Source organism: Nelumbo nucifera, chromosome 4, assembly GCF_055504915.1.
Source record: "Nelumbo nucifera cultivar China Antique chromosome 4, China Antique-T2T, whole genome shotgun sequence".
Classification (NCBI taxonomy): Eukaryota; Viridiplantae; Streptophyta; class Magnoliopsida; order Proteales; family Nelumbonaceae; genus Nelumbo; species Nelumbo nucifera.
In genome coordinates this window covers 88,621,674-88,647,546 of record NC_142652.1, presented here as the reverse complement: position 1 = coordinate 88,647,546, position 25,873 = coordinate 88,621,674, and the positions used below count along the sequence as shown (strand labels likewise).

Sequence of the window (25,873 nt, the reverse complement as noted above, 5' to 3'; positions counted from 1 at the left end):
GTGACGGAGCATTAATGAATGTTAATGACAGGGGTAGAATTAGTCAATTGTCAGAAACAGTAAGGGTAGTGTTAGTCAATTTTCAATTAGCTAAACTATAAGGATAGTTTAAGAAATTTACCCTAAAAAAATAAAAAATATTTTATACAAGTTTGATTAAAGTAGCAAATTTCATGAGCAGAACTTCATACTACTTCAACTCGGCTCGAAATTTGCTTTAGACTGAACCAGATTAAACTTTTAGCGAGCCAAGCTCGAATAACTTACGAATAGCTTAAATTATGTCTACCTCTAAAGCTAACATTCAAATTGGAAGAGGAATGAGTAAGAAATGATCGGTCCAACTGGAAATTATGGATCCTGATGCGACCCCAAGATTGACCAAATCCAACCCAAAGGGGTCCAGTAAAGAACTTGCTGAATTATTCTGACTAGTTATGAACCTTGGGATGTATCGATCAATCCAATTTGAAATAGGTTGATTTGGATGCGCCACCCACCGCCACTTTCAAGCGTATACATTCATCTGAAAATCAGAATTAATAGTGGAATCTTTGAATCAAAGCTAAGGTCTCAATCAGCATAAGTCATTTTCATTTCTCCCGATCACAAGACAATAAATAAATTATAAGTTTAAAACACTTAATAATTCGGGGTAACGACTGGGGCACCTTACATCCTTTTCTTTTTCATTTTGAAAAAAGAGGCAATATCATATCCCTATTCCCTAGCGAAAAAACAACTAAATATGGCACTGTTATATTTTTGCATAGCTGAAAACATTAGATATGCTCATCTTTGGAGTTTGGACTGTGTAGAGAGATATTTAGATTTATGTTATCCATGCCTAGGGGTGGATTCGAACCGAGCCGAGCTGAATATTACAAGGCTCGAGCTCGGCTTGAGGTAAAAACTCAAATTCAAGCTCGGTTCGGCTTGAGCTTGATTTTGAAAAAAAATGTTTTATAAAAATAAAAAATTATACATATAAATATTTTTATTTGATATTTAAAAATTAAGAATTATAATATTTATTTATTTATTTATTCGAACCGGCTCGCGAGCCTCATGAGTCGAGCTCTATTAGGCTTGAGCTCGGCTTGTTTTTTAATCAAGCCTATGAATTGGGTTCGAAGTTCGGTTGAAACCGAACCGAGTCGAGCTTTTCACGAGCCAAGCTCAAGTAGCTCGTGAAGAGCTCAACTCGTTGCCACCGCTATCCACACCAACCCCAACACTTTGTAGCTGTGTATTGCAAACCAAGGTTCAAAATATTGATACACCACAATATGTACAAAGGAGTGTATTGATATTTTGAAAATCATCGGAAAAGATTAGAAAAAGGAATATTAGTAAACAAAAGATGATACGATACACCTAATATGGGGCATATTGCATTGAAATTTTGAACTTTATTGGGAACATTTCCCCATAAATAACAATATACAAGTTAGGGGTGCAACTCGGGTAGGTTGGGCCAAGTTTATGGTCAACCCAGGCCCGACCCAAAAATTTGGGCTTAAGGCCCGAGCTCGAGGTCAAGCCCAATTTTCCCAACCCACCCTATAATTTGATGCACTCGGGTTGGGATCGGGTTGGTCAATGAACCCACTTTAAAATTATACATATATAAATGTATTTATGCAAATATATATGCATATATTTATGTATGTATGCAAAATATATATACACGTGTTATATATATATATATATATATATATATATATATATATATATATATATATATATATATATATATATGTATATATGTATATATATGTAAATATGTATGCAACATTTACATATATACACATATATATGTATAAATGTATATAATTGGGCATGGCTCAGACCGGGTTCGGGCTACCTAAGGGCTAGGCTTTGGGCCCAACCCGAGGACCGAAAATCCAAACCCATCCTATGCAAAATTCTGGGTTGGGCCAGTTCTGGCTCCGGTTGGGCCTGCCCAAGTTGTAGCCCTAATACAACTAGGAGAGATGTTTCCAATGTGCGTTGCAACTTGTTGTGGAGAGCAAACTTGAGTTCTAGATTTACCCATTTAACCAAAAAATAAAAGGAAGATGTGGGCAAATCTATGTTCTGGAGCAAACCGGAGTTTTATGAAAGTTCTCTTATAACCAAGGTTTTTAAAACCGAAACGGTTAGGGGTTTGGTCCCCTAGTCAAATGGTTCAACTGTTCAAACCAAACGAGTGGCTTGTTCTGAAAAAATTAAAAAAATAAAAAACAGCCAAAATTGTTGGATGGTTCAAGCGGTTTGGACGGTTCAATCCTCCGAGTCAACGGTTTGCTAACCAAATCAACTGTTTTTGGCGAAATAACGGTTCTAGGGTAAAATGGAACCGGTCACCTAACCGGTTCCTGATTTTTCCAATCCAATCCGATCCGATTTTGAAAACCATGTTTATTAACACTTTTATGAAAGTATTTTTATAAAAGTACTTTTTATGAAACCACTTTTTTAGAAGTACTTTTACAAAAGTATTTTTATAAAAGTACTTCTATCAAAGTACTTTTATGAAAGCACTATTATAAAAGTACTTCTATCAAAGTATTTTTATTCATTCACTTTGGATTGAATATTCTGAAAATTTGAAAGAAAATGAAGGACAAAAGAGTCACAATTGCTTATTGGAGTAAAAGACCACCAAACGCCCACACTTGAAAAATCTGGGTGCCAAATGCAAATAAGTGCTTATTTGAATAAGCACTTATTTTTAAAATAAGCACTCCAAAACATGGCCTAAATAGGTGATAAGGGCAACAGCCAATTGAAAATTTGACCTTGTATAAGATAAGAATGAAAAAAGAAAAAGTGACGTTTTCCTCCTCTTTCCTCCTTTTGTTTTTTTCCCCTTTACCTCTTGGCTCTTGCTTCTCCTATCTATCTTCTTTCTAATTTCTACTATCAGAAACTGTAAAATACTACCATCTCAATACACTAAAAAGAGAGGGGAAGCTTTTTGAGGAGAATGAAATGTCTTTTAATAGTTCAAGTGTTCAACCAAGGTGCATTCACTTCAATATTGACTGCAAGTTAAATCCAGGTCTCAACCAATCACACTAAAATGTAGTCGCCTTTCACAAATTGTACTTTCATGCTTAATAAGGTATACTAACTATCCTGTTCAACCAATCATATCTTTTACTGCATGATACAGAAGATGCACCATAGATTTTGTTGTGTTTTAAATAAAAGGCAAATTTGGTTCCAATAATTTTTTTTCTCCAGCTCACCATTTTTACAATTAGTTTGTAAACAGTAAACACACCCCTGAATTTGTCAATTTACCAAACTTGGTCATTTTTTCATCCAAATACAATCAACCAAGGGTCAGTAAACCAGCTACCATCTAGGGCGATTATTAGTAATACTAATAGGGTAAGGATCCATTAATGATGAATCAAATTTTAGATGGGATTTTAGTTTTTTTGTTTTTCTTGATGCAGCCAAAAGAAAGAAAGAAAATTAGATGTTAACATATCGTTGGGCCTACTCTTCTCTAGAAGATGTACCCTCAAATTGCTTGTGGTCTAGAAAAACCCTGCCACCGACAAGATGTCACTGTCTAATCCCATGAACTGTGCTCCGAGTTGGGGTTTGGAAGTACCTGGATTTGATTTAAGGGGATGGCAAACATAAAAAAGGTCCATCACCATCAACGGGCCCAACCCTCCATGTATCAACATACATGGATTCACGACCCACCCAGTTCAATTATTTGGCATCGTCTTCATCTAAACATGGGCTCAAGACAAAATTCTGTGATGTTCACATGATGATGGCCCCAAAACCTGTAACTTGGCAAGCCTCTGCTCGTAAATCAATTATCAGTTTCAATTTTTTGGGAAACTTTCTGGGTTATCATGACAACATTGCCATGGTTGTGTTGTTCCTAACTCGTGTTAAATTTCTAGTTTCCTTCCTACTAAACTCAGCTGAATGAATGAATTCATTTAGGTTTGATTTAATACAGAACAAATATTTTGGTTAAAATAATGGCAAAGGAATAACAAATATACGTATGTCGCAAATTATTTACCTGTGGGTCAGAAATCCCCCTCCAGAGGTTGGTCCCTCTCCCTTACTCCGAAAACTTGGCAATCACTAAGCTAACCATTATAAAGAGACTGTAGAGGCCGATTAAGCAGAACCCCCAGAATCTTGGCACCCGGAATCTAAACCAAGTAACTACCAACAGAGACCCCATCAGACTGGACAACAAGAACACAAAGGCAACCACAATACTGATGTGAAACCGGAGCTCATATGCCAGTGGATACACATCTGCTGTTTGCATCACTAATGCTGTACCCAACCCAACTAGCATGTTGAACATAGGCCCAGCGAAGCATCCTGCCATTGCCATTGCAGGCTGTCCTGCCTTGGCAACAGCAACGTCTGCAACAAGGTCTCCCACTGAGTTGCCCCAAGCAAGTACTGTCAGCCCAAGAAGCGCAGGAGGTAACTCAAGAATAGCCCCCACTGCTGCTAGACAGTCCAGAAGTTCTCCTGCAACAGTGGATATCCAAAACACGCTCATCATGAATGCTACAAGTACTACGGGCATCTGCTCAGTTTCTGGAGGTTCCTTTTCTATTACATAGTGCAATACTGCAAGAGAGGAGCTTGCAACGAGTACAATCAACCATAGAGGAAAGTGGGTCTGTGGAAGGAGAAATACAATTTTGTAGTCCAACGGGATGATTGAGCTGCATGTGTATAGAAGGGCTAAGGGGCACAATGCTATGTTGGCCGAGAGGTAGAATCTGCTCCACTCAGAAGGTGCTGTCTGTGGAATTGTGAGCTTGAGAAGAATTGAAACTGGAACTTCCCATACTCTTGATATCTGCACAGGCAACATGAGCAGAAATTAGGTCATCTTTAACATGTCAGAAATATTCTGATTATTAACATACAGTCACATTTAATAAAATTTCCAGATATAAAATACTCTTAGTACCGCATAGAACAACGAGACTAAATTCTGGTGACAATCATGTAACACCAGTGTCATTCCTAACTTTTTCTTAACTTTCTTATCCATGAGATGATAGAAGAATTACAACAAATGTCAGAACTCCATAAAAACAAAATACTTGGTTAAAAGATATTGTATATAAAATACTTGATTAAAACATAAAAACAATCAACAAAATCAAACTTCATGGGATCTCTCCACTGGTGAAAGTCAACAGAAACACCAATAATCAGTGATCAGTCCCCAAGGGCCTCAATAATCTTGAGATATTTTTACTCCCAATTAAAGAATAATTTCTTTGAAATGGATCCTTAATTGAATTTGCAAAACCTAGTGTTTTTTTTAAGGTAAAATCAAGTGGTATTGTTATGTGCTTATATCTTCTAGAGGAACATATTCCCCCTCCTTTTGCAAATTGCCCCTTATAATATATGTGTAATGATCAGTCACCTGCTAAACTTCAAGTAAACAACTAAAGATGTGACATGGTTGGTAGTTTGGTATTGATGGGGGATATTTTGCATCCCCACCGTAAACCCTGTTACCCCATCATTCTATGCTAGTGAAAGATGGGAATATTCTAGAAGAGGTTTGCTAACTACTGACAAGTGGATATACATGGAACAACAAGGTTTAGTTCTCAGGGTTGATCTACACAAAATTTATTACCATATTGCAACTTTCTAGATGATTCTCAAAAAAGAATATTTTAGTTTTGTACAAAGAAAATGGAACCATTCTCTTTTGACTTGTTTCTTAGTACACATCTTAATGGTACTAGTAAACCCTTTCACCTTTTTTAGATGCCTTGGAATCTTTGCCTCTTTGTTGTAGAAACTGATTTCAAAAGAAAGAGTGAGGAAACTGAAACAACTTGAGTTTCCAAGTTTGCAAAAGTGGGTTGGATGTTTTAGGTTATTAACATGATATTCTTTTTAAAACACAGTAAGGATAGGAGGTTCCTCATTCAAAAAGAAACCTGGTATCCTCAGACCCAATTTATCACACTCCAAGGATGTCTTATAAATCCATGTCAGTTTTTTAGAAGGTATTTGAGATTTATGCCTTGATGTTTTCTTTCAGACAAGGCTCAAGGGAAATATCTACAGATCATGCCTAAACGTAAAAGGAAATGCCTCACCTGGAGATGCCTGATCTTAAGGGCATCACAACCATATCTTAAATGGAATAGGATTGCTATAACAATGCTTAGTTAAAAGACCAAATTTTTACTTTGGGCAAATTTCTTAAACCACCCTTATAGAGCTAATTGACTAACTCACCCTTACTGTTTACATATTGTCTTAAAGTACCCCTACTGTTTCTGACAATAGTCTAAAACCTCCCCTACCGCTAACTTTCCGTCATACTCCGTTCACATGTAACTGATATGTTTTTTAAAATTCCTAAAATAACCTTTTATAACATCAGGTCTCTGCAAATCCCGGTGGGAGAAAAATCAACAGCCAAGAGACTATGAATACATCGACATCATTTTCACCAGAAGGCCCAGAACTCGTTACATTGTGGAAGGGGACTGGAGGAAAAATGGTTGGATATTCATTTTTTTCCTGAGATTCAGGTACTGTAATTCATCAATTCTTTTATGCTATAATTTTACTTCAATTCGTTTTGGATTCCTTCGTTTCGAAACTGAATCTAACTGCCGAATAGTTTCTTTGTTTTATTGGTTTATATTGAACAGTCGAGAAGGGATCAAGATTAGGGCTATTTGGACATTTGTGTTTGGATTGGATTTGATTTTATTCATATTCCAGTTGATTCAATTCATACCGGCAGAGAGTTGGCTTGGAGGCAATTTTGTTTGGAGAAGCTATGTGGCCCAGCCTTCTCATCTGCGGAGGAAAGTGAAGAATCATGCACCCAAGGAATTGAATGTGCCACAGCTTGTACAGTAAATTCAAGACAAGCTCACCAAGGGGCCTGTCGAATGCATGATCTGTTACGATATGGTCAGTTGTCAATCTGTACAGCGATTGCCGTTTACTTTAAGAAATTTCCCAGAGTAAAAGCACCCTGATTGCCAATCTGTACAGCTCCTTCCATTCCAAACCCCAAAAGCCTCATGGGTTTTGTTGTTACAGAAACCTCTCACAGAGAGATTCTTCTCTCTTTATCTCTCTAAATGTGTCTGCTTCCGTTTTTTTAGCAGATCAGTTTATTCTTTTACGTTAAGTCATTGTTAACATAGTTTGAGAATTAAGTTATTTTCAGGCTTGGACAAATGGAAGGACTGATGAAGTGTAATGGTGGGAAAGAGAAAATCATTGGGATCTGACTACAGAGTAGAACTGAAATGACAATGATGAGAATAACCTAAGGAGAAATGGGCAGTGGTCCAATGGTTGTGGTGTGATTGGTCTACATCTTCTCAGTAATACTGGTGAAAAAGTGGGGAAATTAATTGTTTTTGGGTTTGTTTTCATTAATTCATTATTAAGTGGTGATTTTGGCTTGTGGCTTGTGGGTTTTGTTTCCGTTAATTCCTTTGTTAGTTATAGTTTCCTGAGAGTCTCCCATGTTAACCGGTTATCATCTATTTTACAAATGCAGCTTGAGAAGGTTGCTACTGAGGTTTGAACGAGAGCGGCAACGGCAGGCTTGGAGTGGAGGGCGGCCTCTTGCTCCTTGTTGATGGGCTTTCCCTGAGAAATGCCACATAGATGACAAAAGGGAAAAGAGATTACAGTTCTTCAAAATTTTCATCAGTTAAGTTTTATTTTGAAATTTTGATGAATAGTGGAGGGCAAATTCAACATTTCATTTTTTTTCATTAGCACTTAATGACAATGTCAATTGTTAGAAACAGTAGGGGTACTTTAAGACAATATGTAAACAGTAAGGATAGAGTTAGTTAATTAGCTAAACCATAAGGGTAGTTTAAGAAATTTGCCCTTTTACTTTTTCATATTTGTTAACTAGTTTAAATTAATGGTAACACTTATCGTGTTTAACAGTCTCAACCCCTTTCAAGGTTTTGTTTTACATCAAGAGCGTCTCTAATAGGGTTTGAAAGGTTAAAGACTGCAATATTCCAATACTTTTTAACTTTTTTGAAATTGAAATTCATGATTCTTTGGTGTAGATAAACAATATAGCAAATACTAACCAGGGCACTTTCTGTCTTAATTACTTTTGTAACAATTTAGTTATTTCTATCTTCCCTACATAAAAAAGCATGGCCAATACTTCTTAAATATCTTCTTCCGTTTTATCAACAATGTAAAAGGTATTGCATCAAAGTGCAAGTGTAAAAAAGATACATAATGCAAAGCCCCAAGACTAAACACAGAAATGTTAATTTGAGGACGCCCAACATCCAGATTTGAGTCCCATGATTCCCTCCAAAAATATATACAAAAATTTGCATCCTCAAGATGGCAATGGAATATCAAAGTACAATTACACTCTATGAGACCTCTCATAAAGCTATTGGCTACCAGCTGGCTGATATAAGAATCCAATGGAATGAAAGGTTCACTCTGAATACCCAATACCAGATTTCAGTCCCATCAACAAAAATGTACCCAAAAAATATCCTCAAGATGGCAAAGGAATATCGAGTTGAGATCCTGCTCCATGAGTCCTCTCATAAGGCTACTGGACAATAAGTTGGCTAGTTTAAGAATCCAATGGAATGAGAAAATCAATTGGTATCTTGCCTTTCTAATATGGTGGAACAATGGAAGAGCCTCTAAGGGCCACTAATAATATTCCTGTCCCCATCCATCCTACGTTGATTTGATCTCCCCTAACATTCATCATAGTTTAACTTGGAGTTCACACTAGGAGAGGCACAAACAGTCATTGTCTACAATAAAATAGAAGATCCAATAATAGAAATATATTCTTTGATAATCAAGCCTCTCATGACACCTTTGAAAATCTCCAATATCTAGAACCACTGAATCACTATTAACTAGTACATTGCTCATCCATGACTTAACAGGGCCATTCCTTATTTTGAAAAGTTTGTCCATAACTTCTTTCCTAAGTGCAGCAAAATATTGGATTCAGAAGGCATCTCCACATTATCTTACCCCTGGCACTAAGTGCCCATGGGATGGAATGCCATTTCCTAAAGATATCTTGAATATCCTGGTGGATAAAGAACCAATAACCAGAAAAATAATATAAATGTTTTCATATTGAGACACATAACAAATAAAAAGGTGATTTGCTGTCTAATGTAGGACAGGAAGGAGAAAGTTCTATTGCAGGGAACATGGTGGTGAAGGAAGGAGAGTTGAGAATTTGAATTATAAAAGAAATATAAAACAAAACTAATATGTTTTTTTTATTTCATTAAATTCAACTCAAAAATGTTTGTTTACAATGACTCTGCTTATAAACCCAAGATAATATATATATATATATATATATTTTTTTTGTCTTTGGATGGTCTGATGGACAAGCATATCCAGAAATATACTCGTTTTCTAGTTTCTGTTTGGAGAGCCCATCTTGTTATTATTTTAGTCCTTCACTGTATAACTTTTTTGGGGTTTCCAGTTATATATAACCCCTTTAAATAACTTTCTCAAAAAGAAAAGGATAAACCTAACATAATAGTTCACATCTGTCTTTATAGAATATAGACACCATATTCAACTAGGAAACTAATGGCCCGAATTTCCATCATATCCTGTCCTGTGTTCTCATCCAAGAAATTTATAGAACAAATTGCCTTCATTCTAGCTATGAAAACATGAAGTGGTCAATGAAATCTCTGCCTTCTCAATTGAATAAGCTATTCAATAAGGAACCCAAGGATTGTAACTGTCTCACCAACGGCCTGAACTTCCATGGTAATTCTGTCCTGTTTTCTCATCCAAGAGATTATAGAACAAACTTCTTTCATTCTAGCTGTAAAAACATGAATTGGTCAATGAAATCTCTAGGCCTTTCAATGGTGCCATCAGCATAATATTTGATAGTACCCACTTACAGCCTACTGGATCCTTCCCTTCAGGCAAATCAACCACTTCCCAAGTGTCATTCTTATGCAAGGCATCAATTTCTGTTTTCATAGAATCCCTCCATTCTGGAATAGTAGAGCTTCTGACACAGACTTGGGAATTGGGTTAAAAGCAACAGAAGAAAGGTAGGCAAAATATGAAGGAGAGAGCAAACTCTAAGAAAGGTGTTTGGAAATGCAATGTTCAATACACTTCCTTTTTCCTTTCCTAATAGTAATAGAGATATCAAGGTCTGGGAAAGAAAAAAACAGAAGAGCTTCTGACACAGACCTGGGAATTGGGTTAGAAGCAATAGAAGAAAGGTAGGCAAAATATGAAGGAGAGAGCAAACTATAAGAAAGGTGTTTGGAAATGCAATGTGCAGTACACTTCCTTTTTCCTTTCCTAATAGCAATAGAGATATCAAGGTCTGGGAAGGATGGCTCCAAAAGGGCTGTATCAGTACATATTGTCTCTTCTGTGATTGGAAGTGCAGGAGGCCCATGTGTTGTAGGGGAAACAATATGCTCATTTATGGTTCTCTGCCGTTGGTACAACCTGGGATTAAAAAGAGGACAAGGAGGTAAAGGAGGAGGAATAAGAACACTTGAATGAGAGTGAAATGACTGATCCTCCCTTGACTCATTTGAAGGAGGAAGAGTCTCAGCAAAAGACTCAACTGGGAGATGAAGGGGAAGAGCAAACAATTGTGACAAATTCTCCCCCTTTGGACAATGCCTCTCCTGAGAAGAATCATAAAAGGAAGAGAGCTCATCAAAGGTGACATCCATTGAGACATACCGAGTGCCAGTCTACGGGCCAAAACAATAGTAACCCTTTTGTGTGGGGGAATAACCCAGGAAGATACACTTGTGGGCTTTTGGTTCAAATTTATGTCTCTAGACACTTGGGATATGTGCATAACAAGTGCAGCCAAAGACACGAAGAGGAATAGGAAAAATATCCTTGTCCGAATGAAGAAGACTGAAATAAAACTTAAACCCCAAAACCCTGGATGGCATACGGTTGATAAGGTAGGTTGTAGTGAGAACAACATCACCCCAAAATTTTGTAGGGACATGTGAGGCAAATAGAATACTTTTTGCAAGTTCAACAATATGCCTATTTTTTCTTTCAACAAATCCATTCTATTCTGGGGTCCTAACACAGGAGCTTTGGTGAATAACCCCCAAATCAGTGAGATAGCAAGTCAAGTTTTTCCCAAAATATTCTTTTGCATTGTCGGATTTGAAAATTTTAATTCTGGTATCAAACTGGGTTAGGACAAATTCATGGAATTGCCTTGCAAGTCTGGGAACTTCATCACAGGACTTCATAAAAAATATCCAAGTGAACCGAGAAAAGTCATCAATGAACAAGATAAAATATTTGTAGCCACCCATAGAAGGTAAATGGTAAGGCCCCCACACATCAGAGTGCACAATATGAAAATGAGAAGATCTTTTATTACTCGGAGGATAATTATTTCTACAATGTTTTGACAATTCACACGACTCACAATGAAGACTGGACAGACTAATTCCCTTAAACAATTCTGGGAATAAATGACTTAATGCAGAAAAAGAAAGATGACCCAAATGAAAATGGCATAACATGACTCGACCGATGGGCTCTGTAGATGTAGACCTAAAGCAGCTTTTCCAGGTTGTTCATGGCTCTGTCCAGGAGTGTCCAGCAGATATATTCCATTCGCCTTATGGCCACTCCCAATCACTTTCTGAGACTCCAGATCTTGAAAAACACAGTAAGAAGGAAAGAAGGTTACACAACAGTCCAATGACTTAGTTAAGCTACTTGTAGATAACAAGTTTGTATTTAGCTTGGGTACATGAAGAGCATAAGGAAGTACTAAGGAATATGTAGCCTTGATGGTTCCCTTGTCGGAGATAGGAGCAAGAGAGCCATCGGCTAGGGTGATTTTGTCACGGGCAGGAAGTAAATCATAAGAAACAAACAAAGTGAAAAGGTTGGTCATATGATCAGAAGCACCAGAATCAATAATCCAAGGGATCCTACGATTATCTAAAATAGTTGCATGATTGGCAGAAGCCCGTATACCTGAATGAGAAAATGCAAAAGAGGTTGAATTTCCTGGAGGGTTGGAAGAAGAGGCCATACCCTCTAGGTGACTGATCATCCTCCCAAACTTCTCATATTCTACCTTCATAGCTGCTAACTGCTCACTAGTCGTCATCTCTTCAGTTTGGTATCTGTCACTATCTGGACCAGCAGCAATATTGGCACTCCCTACCTTCATACTATCAGACTTCTTTTGAAACCAAAGAGGAAGAAGCTCAGGATGCAATTTCCAACACTTGTCTTTAGTGTGTTTTGGCTTTTTACAGTACTCACAAATAATCTCTTTCTTCCCTGAGCTACTTGAAGTCCCTGCAACTTCCTTGGGTTTCACTCCCATATTAGCAAAGTGATCATTTAGACCAGCCCCTTGGACCGGGACAAGTCTTCTGCTTTCTTCACTACTTACCAAGGCATAGGCTTGAGACAATGAAACACTATCCTTGGATAAAATATTTTGCTTTGTGATGTCATACTCTGGATTCAACCCTGTCAAGAACTCAAATACCCTGTTTCTCTCAAGAAGTTTCCTATAGGTCTCAGCATCATTAGTGGTGTCCCAAGCTACAGCTTCTATCAAATCTATTTCTTGCCATAAAAACTTCAGTGTTGAGAAATATACAACTAATGTTTTCTACCCCTGTCTCAAATTCTTCACATCACTTCTCAGCTTGTAAACCCTGGCCACATTTAATTTCTGGGAATAGGTTTCAACAACACTATCCCAAATTTCCTTTGCAGAATCCATCCACAAATAGTGTTGACTAATTTGTGGTTTCATTAACTTCACAAGCCATCCAATAACAATATAATTTTCTTGCATCCATTTTTCATATGATGGATCATCTTCGGAAGGAGCCTTCTTGCTCCTGGAGACAAAACCCCATTTGCCTCTACTGCAGATATGATTTTTTACTGATTGTGACCAAGCCAGATAATTAGTTCCATCCGACTTGACTGTGGTCACAGCCAGTAGAGAGTCTACAAAGGCTCCCGGAACCTGTCTGAATTCAGCAGCATGCTTGTTTTCAACTTTTGAAGGGTTCATCTTCTTAAATACTTCAAAAATAACTTCTAACAACTTCGAATAACAACAAATGAAGACAGAACAAAAACTATGTTGTGGGCCAACCTCTATGCAACTGTACCAGCTACCTGCGTCACACCGGGAGAAACAGAGAAATCTCAACCGCTCCTTGTAGACTTCACAGAACACCAATCCACTTGATTCGATCTTCAAGATGAAGGATGAGAAGGCCTTCGGTCACTGAGCGCCCAGGTCAAACTCCCTGTGGGGCCCACAATCAGGTTTCTCCAGAAAATTAGGGTTTCGAACAACACACTTGAATATGTCAGGAGGACGACAAAACCAGTGCCCTTCTCTCCAGAAACCACTAACGACTGGGCTGAAATAGGTTTCTTTAACTATTCATACGATTCAGTTCTCCATACACACTGTGTTTGGGAAGCAAGAGGTGAAAAGAGGGGAAAAACGAGCTTGCTCTGATACCAAGAAGAAAAACAGCCTTTTGAAAAGAAATGATTGTTTAAAAAGTTGCAGAAAATCAAAAGAAAGTAGCAGAAATCAGGTTTCAAGAAGAGAGAAGAAGAAGAAGAAGGTAGCGGCAACTAGGGTTCAAAGAGCATTCATAAAAAAAAAAAAAAAAACTAGGGTTCAAAGAGAGAGATTTTCTAGCATAACCTTCTCTCTTACACCCCTAATTCCATTTCATTAAGTTACACTTCAATAATTTACAGCAAAGAACATAAAAAACAAAGAAGGATAAACAACCTATGGGCCATTCGGCCCATCTTCTCTACAATTTGAAATTGGTTTTCTTTCCTTTTTGGTTGCAGATGGTCTTCTCCTGATGGTTCAGAAGGATTGTTTAGCCCTTTTGTCTTTAGCTGCACTAAAAGGAGGGGTAGGATCTTGGGGGGATGTACGAGTGCAGCAATGCTTTGGACAGTTTGGGAAGAAAGAAATTTAAAAATATTTGAAGGGAAAGGAGCAAGGAAGCCTTGGTAGAAATCATAACCTTAAGAGTGGCACACTGGGCAAAAAGTTTGAAACTTTTTTCAGGCTTCAAGGTTGGAGACTTCTATAGGGGGACTGCTATTGCTGCCTCATCATCTAGAAGACAAAAATCTATTGAGAAGTGATCACCTCCATTATGTGGCTGGAAGAAATTGAACTTTGATGGGAATTGTTTGGGTAATCCAGGCCCCTCAGGTATAGGGGGGGTCATTAGGGATGAGGAAGGAAACAGCATAGCCTTATATTCTGGACCTTCTGAACATGGTGATGTGGCAATTGCAGAACTATTAGCTGCAGTATATGGGGTTGAGAAGGCAAAAGAGCTGGGCATTCATAGACTAATCATTGAGGGTGACTTGAGAACTGTTGTGAAATGGCTGAAGGAGGGGGAGGGGTGACATGGCACTTGAGGAATGAATTCAGGCGATTCAAATGGTTATCAAAGCACATGACAATCAGAGTTAAGTGGATGAGAAGAACTGCCAACAGTTTGGCAGATGGTCTAGCTAATCAAGGAGTACAAAAGTACAAAGAGTTCAATTGTTGTGGGCACAATTGTAACATTTGGGTTTGGTCAGCTTTTCTACAGCTGTGTTTTCTCTTGTTTTTCAGAACCTCTTTTTGTATACATACCTGATTTTTATTAATGAAACCAATTCTGTGTTGCTGATAGAAAAAAAAAAAAATCCTTAGAAGAAAATAAGATTTACACCAAAATAGTTGCAAATAAGATTTCTTTATGTAAGAAATATTTAGTTGGTTGTTATTTTCAGGTTGGATGTATTGGGTCTGTCTTCTTCCCTGGCACAGAATCTCTTTGTACAAGGTTTTCTCTTGTAATTAAATTTCTTATAAGTGAATAACTTTACCTTTTTTTGTAGTAGTAGATCAAGACTACAATAAGTCTTGAATCAAAAAGAAAAAAAGATTTTGATGGAGAAAAGAAGAAGAAGAAGAAAGAAGGAAGAAAAGGAGAAGAGAAGTACACAAGGGTTTTAGAAAGGAGAGAGAGGGGCTGAATTAATGAATCTGCCGCCCCACTCTTAATATTTATAAGTTTACTAACTGTAGAAAAAGGTAGAATTGCCCTTAATGCTTACATGGAAAATAAACTAATATAATAAGCTGAAATAACAAGCTGCCTAAAATAACTACCAACTACCAATGACATAACTAACAAAGAGTACATGTTGTGCTGTCATACGAACACAGTGGGGACCACAGCCGTGGGGCCCACATGTTGGTATGCCTCTAACTTCTTCCTTGGAACAGCCTTGGTGAGAAGATCTAAGAGATGCATGCTAGAGGTGATATACGGAAGACACACTTCTTGAGATGAAACCCTTTCTCTAACAAAATGTCAATCAACTTCGATGTGCTTAGTTCTGTCATGCTGTACCGGATTGTGAGCTATATTAATAGCAGCCTGATTATCGCAATACAGCATCAAGGGCTTCTCATAATCAATTCCCAACTCTTCAAGTAATGACCTTAGCCATAGGATTTCAGCCACTCCATTAGCCATCGATCTATATTCAGCTTCAGCACTAGAACGAGAAACAACACTTTGTTTCTTACTCCTCCAAGAGACAAGGTTACCTCCTACAAAGGCACAATATCCAGAGGTAGACCTCCTGTCATCAGCACTCCCAGCCCAATCAGCATCTGTATAGACCTCTATCTTCATGTGATCATTATTCTTGAATAATATACCTCTACCTGGACATCTCTTCAAGTATGCTAATATTCTCTCAACTGCAAGGACATGGGTAGTTCTAGGAGAATGCATGTATTGACTGATAACACTGACTGCATAACTGATGTCTGGTCGGGTGAGACAGAGATAATAGGAGTTTTCCAACCAACCGTTGGAACATAGCTTTGTCTTCAAGAGGCTCTCCACCCTCTACACTGATCTTGTGATTCTGTTCAATAGGTGTATCTACAGGCTTGACACCGAACTTTCCAGTTTCTGCTAACAGATCTAGAACATACTTCCTTTGGGAAATAAAGATCCCATGTTTAGATCTAGCAACCTCAATACCCAAGAAGTATCGTAGTGCACCTAGATCTTTCACCTCAAACTCTTGATGAAGAAGTTGTTTGAGGGACTCAATTTCACTATTATCATTCCCTGTCACCACAATATCATCCACATATACAGCAAGTAAGGTTAAAGAAGAGTCCACTCTTTTAATGAACAATGTATGGTCTGATTGGGCCTGTACATAGTCAAATTTTCCAAGGACTTGTCTGAATCTATCAAACCAAGCTCTAGGGGACTGCTTTAGTCCATACAGGGCTTTATTTAGCCGGCAAACCTTCTTACCTGTCTTTGCATCATAGAATCCAGGGGGTAATTGCATGTAGACTTCCTCCTGTAAGTCTCCATTTAGAAAGGCATTTTTAACATCCATCTAGAACAAAGGCCAAGAATAACTCGCTGCAAGGGCTAACAGAACTCAAATAGTGGTCATCTTTGCCACTGGGGCAAAAGTCTCCAAGTAGTCTATACCACAAGTCTGAGTAAATCCTTTTGCAACTAACCGGGCTTTATACATTTCAATGGAACCATCAGCATTATGTTTCACGGTAACTACCCATCTACATCCAACCGGTTTCTTTCCTTTGGGTTGGTCAACTAGCTCTCAGGTATTATTCCTCAGAAGGGCATCCATTTCAACCTTCATTGCATCTTTCCACTCAGGAACTGACAAGGCTTCCTGCACTGTTCTGGGGATAGGAATATCAGCAATGGAAGTGAGAAAGAACCTGTAAGAGGGAGACAGGCGATCATAGGACAGAAACTGGGAAATGCAATGAGCTATGGATGTGGTGCAACGCCGTTTCCCTTTACGAACTGCAATAGGGAGGTCAAGGTCATCCGAAGGAAGTGATGAAGTAGCAACAGTGGAAGGTATCTCAGTGGAACATGGATCTGATAAGGGGACTGTAGTACCTGGATCTAGATCCGCAGAAGGAACTCGGGCTGGCCTGGACTGCTGATGACCGAAATCAACCTGCCTCCACCGCCTGTGATAGACTTTTAACTCCTGACACCTCTGACAACCCTCCCCATTACAGCCCTCATCACTCAATGGAATAGGTAAAGGAACTTCAGATGAGGTAAACCCCACTCTCACTGCTCTCCCCCTGAGAAAAAAACCCCCCATTCTTACTACTCTCCCCCTGAGGAGAAACCCTAGGGTAATAGAGTACCTCCTCAAAAAAAGTAACATCTATCGAAACAAATCTCCTCCCGGAAGTAGGTTTATAGCAGCAATAACCCTTTTGAGTTTGTGCATAACCGAGAAAAATGCATTTGGAGGCCTTAGGGTCAAATTTGTAATGATGAGGTCCAAGAATCTGAACAAAGCAGGTGCAACCAAAGGTTTTAAAGGGAACAGTAAATAATTCTTCATCTAGGTATAGAAGGGTAAATGGAGGCTTCATGTCAAGAACCCGTGAAGAAACCTGATTAATGAGATACACTGCTGTGAGAATAGCATCACCCCAGAAACGGATAGGCACATTGGAGGTAAACATAATGCTTCTAGCCACCTCCAAAATGTGTCTATTCTTCCTCTCAGCAACCCCATTCTGCTGTGGTGTATAAGGACAAGTGCTCTGGTGAATAATCCCATGATCAAGTAAATAAGAGGCCAGTGGCTTGGTAAAGTATTCTTTCGCATTATCAGATCTGAGGATTTTGATTTTGACCCCGAACTGGGTTAAAATCATCTGATGAAAGGTCTGGGTCAGAGCAGGAACCTCATCTCGGGAACACATGAGGTAAACCCAAGAAAAACGGGTATAGTCATCAACAAACAACAAGAAATATCTATACCCCCCCCCATAGAAGGGATGTGATACGTACCCCAAACATCGGTGTGCACAACATCAAAAGAATTACTACTTCTTTTATTACTCAAGGAATAAGATGTTCGACAATGCTTTGCAAGCTCACAACTCTCACATCTCAAATTTGACATTTGAACAGACTCAAACAAATTAGGAAACAGACTCTTCAAAGACCGAAATGATAAATGACCTAACCGATTATGCCAAAGCATAACCGGACTAACAGACTGAGAAACAAAAGACTTCTTATCTTCATGATCTTTCCAATGAGAATTCTCTCCAAGCAGATAGATCCCATTCGTCTCACGGCCAGTCCCAATCACCTTCCTCGTCTCCAAGTCTTGAAAAACACATCGGTCAGGGAAGAAGGTTACTGAACAGTTATGATGTTTTGTCATACTACTGACTAAAAGCAAATTAGTATCAAGCTTAGGGACATTCGTCTCACGGCCAGTCCCAATCACCTTCCTCGTCTCCAAGTCCTGAAAAACACATCGGTCAGGGAATAAGGTTACTGAACAGTTATGATGTTTTGTAATACTACTGACTGAAAGCAAATTAGTATCAAGCTTAGGGACATGCAAGACTGAGGATAAAGAAATGGTATTAGACAACTTGATGTCTCCCTTGCCAGAAATGGGAACAAGGGAACCATCAGCAATGGACATTTTATCTCTACCAAAAGATAAATGATAGGTAGTGAACAATGATGGCAAGCTAGTCATATGGTCAGATGCACCTGAGTCCATTACCCAACAATGTTCAGTGTTACTTGGAGCTGAAGCATGGTAAGCTGAGGCCCGAGTACCTAAATGAGCAAAGGCTGATGTGGCAGGAGCTGATGATGACTGAGATGACTGAGTTGAATTACCAACCTCCTTTTCCAACTGTATTAGGGCAGCCTGAACAACAGCTAAGGTGTCTAGAGGCGTGCCCTTTGTGCCCGATGAGGATGCAGAATCGGTGCTAACTGCCATATGAGCATTACCCCTTTTGTTCCTCAGTTTTGCTAGGACTAGATGAGGGTGCAGCTTCCAACATATGTCTTTAGTATGCTTGGGTTTCTTGCAATGTTCACACACTAGATCCCGCTTATCTTCCTTCTTCATATCCCTTTCTGTATCACCCCCAGACTTAAGTTTAACTGCTGCCAGGGCTGGTGGGAAGGGTTGATGTTGCATCATAACCTTTCTCCTAGTCTCTTCACTATGCACTAAGGAGTAGGCTTGGGATAAGGTCACACTGTCCCTTGTTAGTATCTGTTGTCTCACAATATCATAATCAGAATTCAAACCAGCTAGGAATTCAAACACCCTATTAGTCTCAACTTGCTTTCTATGAGTTTGTGCATCTTTCTGACTTTCTCACTCGAGCGTTTCCAGATGGTCAATTTCATGCCACAGAGATTTCAATGTAGAGAAGTAAACGGAGACTGGTTTCTCTCCTTGCTTGAGGTTATTAACCTCACACTTCAATTCATAGGCTCTAGCAACATTAAGGGGTTGGGAGTAGGTTTCTTTCATGACATCCCAGATCTCCTTGGCTGTTTTTGCCCACAAATAGTTTCGGCTTATATGTGGCTGCATAGAGTTGCACAGCCATGTCATAACCAAGTAGTTCTCCTGAACCCACTTGGTATACATTTGGTCCTACTTGGATGGTTCTTTCACATCTCCCAATAGGTAGCTAAGTTTTCCTCTTCCCCCAATAGCCATCATGGCTGATTGGGCCCATTCTAAGTAGTTGGATCCATCAAACCTCACAGTTGTAATCTGAAATGCAGTTTCAAACATATTACCAGAATTGCTAGTCCCAAAAACACCTTCCCCCTGATTCTTGAACTCCATTCTTGGTTAAGAATCAGTAATCAAAAACTGTTAGAGCTACTGTAATAAGAAAAACAGCACTTAAACAACTGATCATAATCAGCCTAGGTCTTCCACAAACAAAGGAAACAGGATTCTGTGTGAACTCAGTTCGAATCTGATCCGAAACCAATCGACAGTTCTGAATTTGAGGGTGAACCTAGTTCAGATCTGATCTGAAACCAATCGACAGTTCTGAATGTAAGCTGTTCCAATTCTTGATGAAGGTTCTCACCCCCAAAACAGGCTTTGGAGCCGAAACAAGCCTAGAACTCACTTAAAAAACAGTCTGGAATGCTGAAACTGATTTAGGGTTTGATCGTAGGGTTAAGGAAAAAACCCTAAAAAAATCAGAGAATTCTGATTGCCTCTGAAAAATAAAGGAGAGCTCAGTCGCTCCTCCTAGATAAGTCTAACAAACCCTTGACTGATGACGATCTCAAGGAAAGATAAAAACTTACCCAGAAACTTCTTATCGCCACCTTCAATCTTGGCCTAAACCCTAATATCGATCCTTTGAACCTTCTCTGATTCTTCTTGATTACCAAAACACTCTCCAAGCCTCTACAAGCCTTCGGACAGCTGCTAAACCCTTCTGGTAACCTCCAAGAATCAGCCAACGAACAGTTCTTTCTAAGCTTCCAGCCCTAGGCAGTTCTCATGTGGTTGGCTGGACTAGACACACATGAGAAACCCTAGATTGCCTCTGATACCAAGTAGTCGATCAAGACTACAATAAGTCTTGAATCAAAAAGAAAAAAAGATTTTGATGGAGAAAAGAAGAAGAAGAAGAAAGGAGGAAAAGGAGAAGAAAAGTACACAAGGATTTTAGAAAGGAGAGAGAGGGGCTGAATTAATGAATCTGCCGCCCCACTCTTAATATTTATAAGTTTACTAACTGTAGAAAAAGGCACAATTGCCCTTAATGCTTACATGGCAAATAAACTAATATAATAAGCTGAAATAACAAGCTGTCTGAAATAACTACCAACTACCAGTGACATAACTAACAAAGAGTGCATGATGTGCTGTCATACGAACACAGTGGGGCCCACATCCGTGGGGCCCACATCAGTGTTCTCTACATTTATAAGCATAAAGAGAGAAGTCTGTCAGACAACCGTGCGATCATCTCAACCATCAAGATGACTGAGAATGATCCTCTACCGCTCTGGAGACCCAAACCATGAGCTCCCAGCTATTAATCATGCTCTGATCACACATATCATGTTTGATTACATGTCAACAGCAACCAACAGAAGAATATGTGAAGAGGGGGTGCCTTGTCATGTCAATAAACAGGGGAGGTTAGTACCTTTTTGTGTCAGAGGAGGTATAAGAAATTTTCCCTTCCTTTTTTATTTAGAGCCATGGCCCTCTGCAAAAGGCTATTGCTTGATGCAATGGTAAAATATCAGGCTGACAAGTGTGAGAATGGGGGGTTAGGTCTGACAGAAGCCACTTTGCGCAAAAAATGCCAAAGGTTAGAGCTGTATCCATTTCAGCCCTCCCAAGACCCCAGAAAGCAAGGACCCAAGATACAGTAATGGCCCTTTTTAGGGCCATGGCCTTATACCAGGATTTCTAGAGGTTGATACCAAATATCCATCCAGACATGAATATCTGGAACTCAATGCCACATACCAAGGTAAGTTCACAATAATTCATTGAAAATAGAGTTGTCTGTGGAGGAACCATCTCAAACAATGATGGAAAGCTTCTAAGGTTTGGCTAGAATAGTGTTTTAAAAGTGAAAGGCAAGGCACACACCTTTTTGAAGCAAGGTGCAAAATTCTTAAGAATTTTCAAAAAATGAAAAATTTTAAAAATAATATTTATTAAAAAATACATACTTAATTTTAAACCAAATGCTTTAAAAAGCCTATTAGCTCAAGTTAAAATGCATAAATATAACACATAAAGCATATAAAAGTGGAAATGTAAAAATAAAATTAAACATATAAAACATATTCAAGAACTCAACAATTTAAGCATGTGAAACTTTGAAGCTCTTTATTTCTTTCCCAATTACATTACTCTAATTCTATGAGTTGCTTTTTACTGAGCCTCCAGTCCAACCACCATGCTTAAAAAAGTACAAAAAGCATCAAATTTAACAAAGGCACATGCCTAGGATGAAGCACAAGGCACACTAGACACGGAACTTTCTAAAGTGGCTGTGCTTGAGCCTGGAAAAGGTGCAAGCCTTGAAAAAAGCCTCACCTGTGCACCTAGGCACGCCTTTTCAATCACTGACCTGGATAGCCCGAGATACATGATGTGGAAACTAAAGCCCTTTTAGTTAGTGTGCCTCTATGTTATAAAAAGCATAGTTGTGTAGGACAAGGAAAAGGTAGCTAGAACATAGATGGATGGATGGATAAACTGTCTCCTCCTTGGATACTTTTATATACCTTCCAAAGATTGATGCTTGTCTTGCCAATCAAAGATTGAGCTGAATATCAATCTCTTTCCCCTTTTCTTAAGCATGCAATTGATAAACTATTGGAATAAAATAAAGCAAAACTTTAATGATTTACGTAAAAATTATAGGCTATCTCTATTTGCATTACCTCCTGCTAAGGAATGTCATTGACAGGAAATGTGGAAAACGGGACCTGCTTTTAAAAAATTCTGCTGTTTAACAATGATATTTGGATAATATAACAGTAATATTTGCCTAATATAGACATGTATTACGAGGCCAGTTATGTCATTAATAGAACCCAGGAATCAACATCTGGATAAGGATAGATAAAAAGCTTTTTATTTTGTGCTGACTTGTTAATTACAAAGTAGTTGTAAGATTCAAATAGTAGGAGTTTAGTAATTGAGTGGTTAAGACTGCAACTTGGGCAGGCCTCAGTTGAGAATTTGTTAAGTTTTAAATGTGGAAAAAGGCCAATTTTGAGAAGAGAAAAAGAAAAGGAAAGGCAAATTGTATCAAAAGCTTTGACACCTCTTATGTTCATCATGTTCTGGATGCCTTGTTTGGTCTTCTCCATCTCTTCTCTTAGTTCCCTACTGTAGGTTCCAGAATCAAGAACATCCTCACACTTGGAGTCTATGTAGTTGGTTGTAAATTTGATATTTTCTGCCAACCTTTTAATTCTATGGCTGGAAGAAGAGGACATGGGAGGGAACCCCGAATGCTAACCAAGAAGTCCAAGACAGAGAAATAGAGAACCTACAGAAGCAACATTTTAATTACTATTACATTTATAGCAACTTCAGGCCATAATATAAGTCCTATGAAGACACTGATTATCTTTTTTATGAAGATATAGGAGGGAACCCCCAATTTCCTCAAATGTTTGAAGACACTGATTATCTTTTTCTATGGCAATTTATCATAAGATAAATCCCATGAAGAAAAGCACAGCAACTTTAGGCTTGTGCAAGTCGTTGACACAGCACAGGACTTATGAAGGCACAAATACCTAATTTTGTACAACAGAAGCTAGAAGGTGTAAGCGTCTAGGCACTAGCTAGTCAACTAAAAGAAATGTATATTCTAAATTTAAGATATTGAAGCAATCTCATATACAATTAATCATCATTATCAACTGAGCCTTGTCCCAACCATATGGGGTTGGCTTTTTTTATCAGAAACAGTAACTTTCATTAGGAAAATTAAGAGAATACACTGTTTGGCTATGTGAATCTTATTTTGCACTTCTGTTCTGTTTAGTGCTATATACATTGGTTAAATTATTACCACTTAAATTATTTCTTACTATAATTCGTGTCCTTTTTGGTTGCCCTAGCCCTTCTAGCCCCTTCAACTAGCAACATGACACTTCTCATGTAATAAAAGGCGATATAGAACAGTTTTTGTTTGCAAACATAAAAAGGAAGGCTGGATAGGGAGAAATGGATAGTTCAGTCATTGTTTTTTAAAGGAAAGAGTGCAACCTTGACTATTTGATGTGGTCCCCTGGTTTGTTGCAACTCCTTACTAGCATATCACTGATCAGAAGAACACTCAAGGGAACTCCCCTTCTACTGTTTTTACCTTTTTTGAATAAGGTATAACTTCTCTTCTACTGTTCTTTTGTTTTATGCCTGATTTCTATTTCATATACCACCACAAATGCTTAAATCCACTGGTATGTACATTACAAAATATACATACCATATATGATATCATTATAAATAACAATAAATAAACAAATAAAGCTTTAAAATAAGTTTGAGGTTCACTAGGTCAACTAGTCATTAGTTTACCTAGTCAAACCATTCTTTCTATGTTTAGCGATGTAATTGGTTTGGCCCTCATAAGTCATAACATAACCGGCTTCCTAACTAAACAAAAATTCTCAAAACATTAATATTCAACCTTAGTTTAAAATTTAGAAGGACAAAGTCAACTAAATAAACTCCCAACCTAACATTCCTTATATGCTAAAGACTTAAACAAGTAGTTGAGTACATCATAAACAATTGATTTAGCACAGAAACATACAAAAATGCAAATCTGGAACCCTAAAGGAACTTATTGCCCCAGGGATCACATGAAAACTGAGCCAAGGCTAACGGCATAACAGAAGACACATTTCAAATTTTCTAATGATAGATCTCAATAACATAATCAGAGAAGCCGATCTAATAGTAAATATGATTTAGAAACTTATAAACATGAGAAGCAGAAATTGCAAATTATGATCTCAAACATACCTTTCCAAGAGCTCCTAGAAGTCCCAAACTCGGCTTTTCTCTCTCCACATTCAACATCACTTCTCCATACTCGCAATCTGACCTTATCAGACCCTTCTGAACCTCCCCAACTAAGCTCATCTCAGCTTCATCCCCCTTCCTCCCTCTTTCGATCCCCACATCCATCCAAAACACGAACCCCACGAAAAAAATATAAAACCCAACAAACCCAATTGCCTGCCAAAGAAATATCTCCGCACTCAAATACACAGAGAACAACCAAAGTGCCGCAATCAAATAGAAGAAAACATCCCTCACAAATGGAGCTGGATCGACGGAGAAGGGAGCAGCATAAATTGCAACAAAACCAACAACAAAGGCCGAAACGAAAGTACCCGCCGAGAGAATTGCACCGAAACCCGTCCGTGGGTGGCCGCCGCGAACGGCAGCAACCGATGCGAACACATCAGGCGCACCATTGCCAAGAGCAAGAAGGGTCACTGCGCCCATGCTAGGAGAGAGATTTAGAAGGGTGGCTAGCTTTGTAACGACGATGGAGAATCGATCCTGCGCCGTCTTGACAAGGATATAGAACTGGAGGAGAAGAATGAGAGCGAGACAGGGGATTGAAAGAAACCGATTCTCTCCGAAAACGCAAAAGTGGAGAGAAGAATAGTTGAAGAGGCCATTGGAGTCTCCACCGCAGTGTGAGATGGAGAAAGAACAGCGTCGATGAGGTGGGATTTGGAGGATGGAAGAGCAGGAAGGAGATGATTGGTTGAGGAGGGATCTATGGGGGATTATTGAGGTTGGGTGGGGTTGGTTATTGAAGGGGTGAGGGAAAAATAGGAAGAAAAGAAGAATGGAGAGAAGGGTAAGGGAAGCTGCAAAGTTTTGGATCGAGGATGAGGGGAAGGCCATGCCATTACAAACAACACGGTTGTTTACTCTGTAATGCTTGAGGCTTTCTGGGTTCTGACCAACCACCACCAGTGTGTCTGAGTAGTGTGACCACCAATGGTAATGAACTTCCGCGTAGTATTATTCTGTCTGTGTTTTGTCCTTTTTGGAAATTTGAAGAGCTTTTTAGGTCTTTATTTTTTAATAATAAATAAATAAATAGAGCAGAGTGAGCAGAGACCGACCGAAGGAAGCCGAAGCCCGACAACCAACACAAAGAACAAAGAACTGAAGTGAGGAACAACCAATTCCGGATTACTGTTCGCTCTCGCCCCGCTGTGTATTGAAGTATTGAACGCTACGTACACGCCAGTGTTACGTGTACATGCCCCACCCCCTGATGCACAGCGGTGCGCGGATCACCTGCCAACAAAATTCATTACAAGCTATCAACATAATCTCACACCGCACATCT

The 25,873-nt window shown here is 38.8% G+C and overlaps 1 protein-coding gene across 3 annotated transcripts; it reads right to left on the bottom strand.

Moving 5' to 3' along the window:
• Positions 1-389: 389 nt before the first annotated feature.
• On the bottom strand, positions 390-25,667 carry CAX11 (cation exchanger 11). Of its 3 annotated transcripts, XM_088904053.1 has the most exons (3): positions 24,520-25,616; positions 4,064-4,870; positions 390-526 (listed from the first exon to the last, which is right to left on the bottom strand). In XM_088904053.1, the coding sequence occupies exons 1-2, from the start codon at positions 25,417-25,419 to the stop codon at positions 4,106-4,108; spliced, it is 1,665 nt and encodes a 554-aa protein (XP_088760179.1). In that variant the 5' UTR covers positions 25,420-25,616; the 3' UTR covers positions 390-526; positions 4,064-4,105. The 3 variants fall into 3 exon arrangements, with proteins under 3 accessions (XP_088760179.1, XP_010278282.2, XP_088760180.1); XM_010279980.3 differs by lacking the exon at positions 390-526 and having other exon boundaries at positions 3,961-4,870; positions 24,520-25,615; XM_088904054.1 differs by lacking the exons at positions 390-526; positions 4,064-4,870 and adding an exon at positions 11,428-18,459 and having other exon boundaries at positions 24,520-25,667.
• Positions 25,668-25,873: the final 206 nt, after the last annotated feature.

Coding starts and splice junctions, on each gene's coding strand:
- CAX11 (XM_088904053.1), bottom strand. CDS start 25,419: ATGGCCTTCCCCTCATCCTCGATCCAAAACTTTGCAGCTTCCCTTACC. Junction 4,871..24,519: donor TTCTAGGAGCTCTTGGAAAG/GTATGTTTGAGA, acceptor TTGCCTGTGCAG/ATATCAAGAGTATGGGAAGT.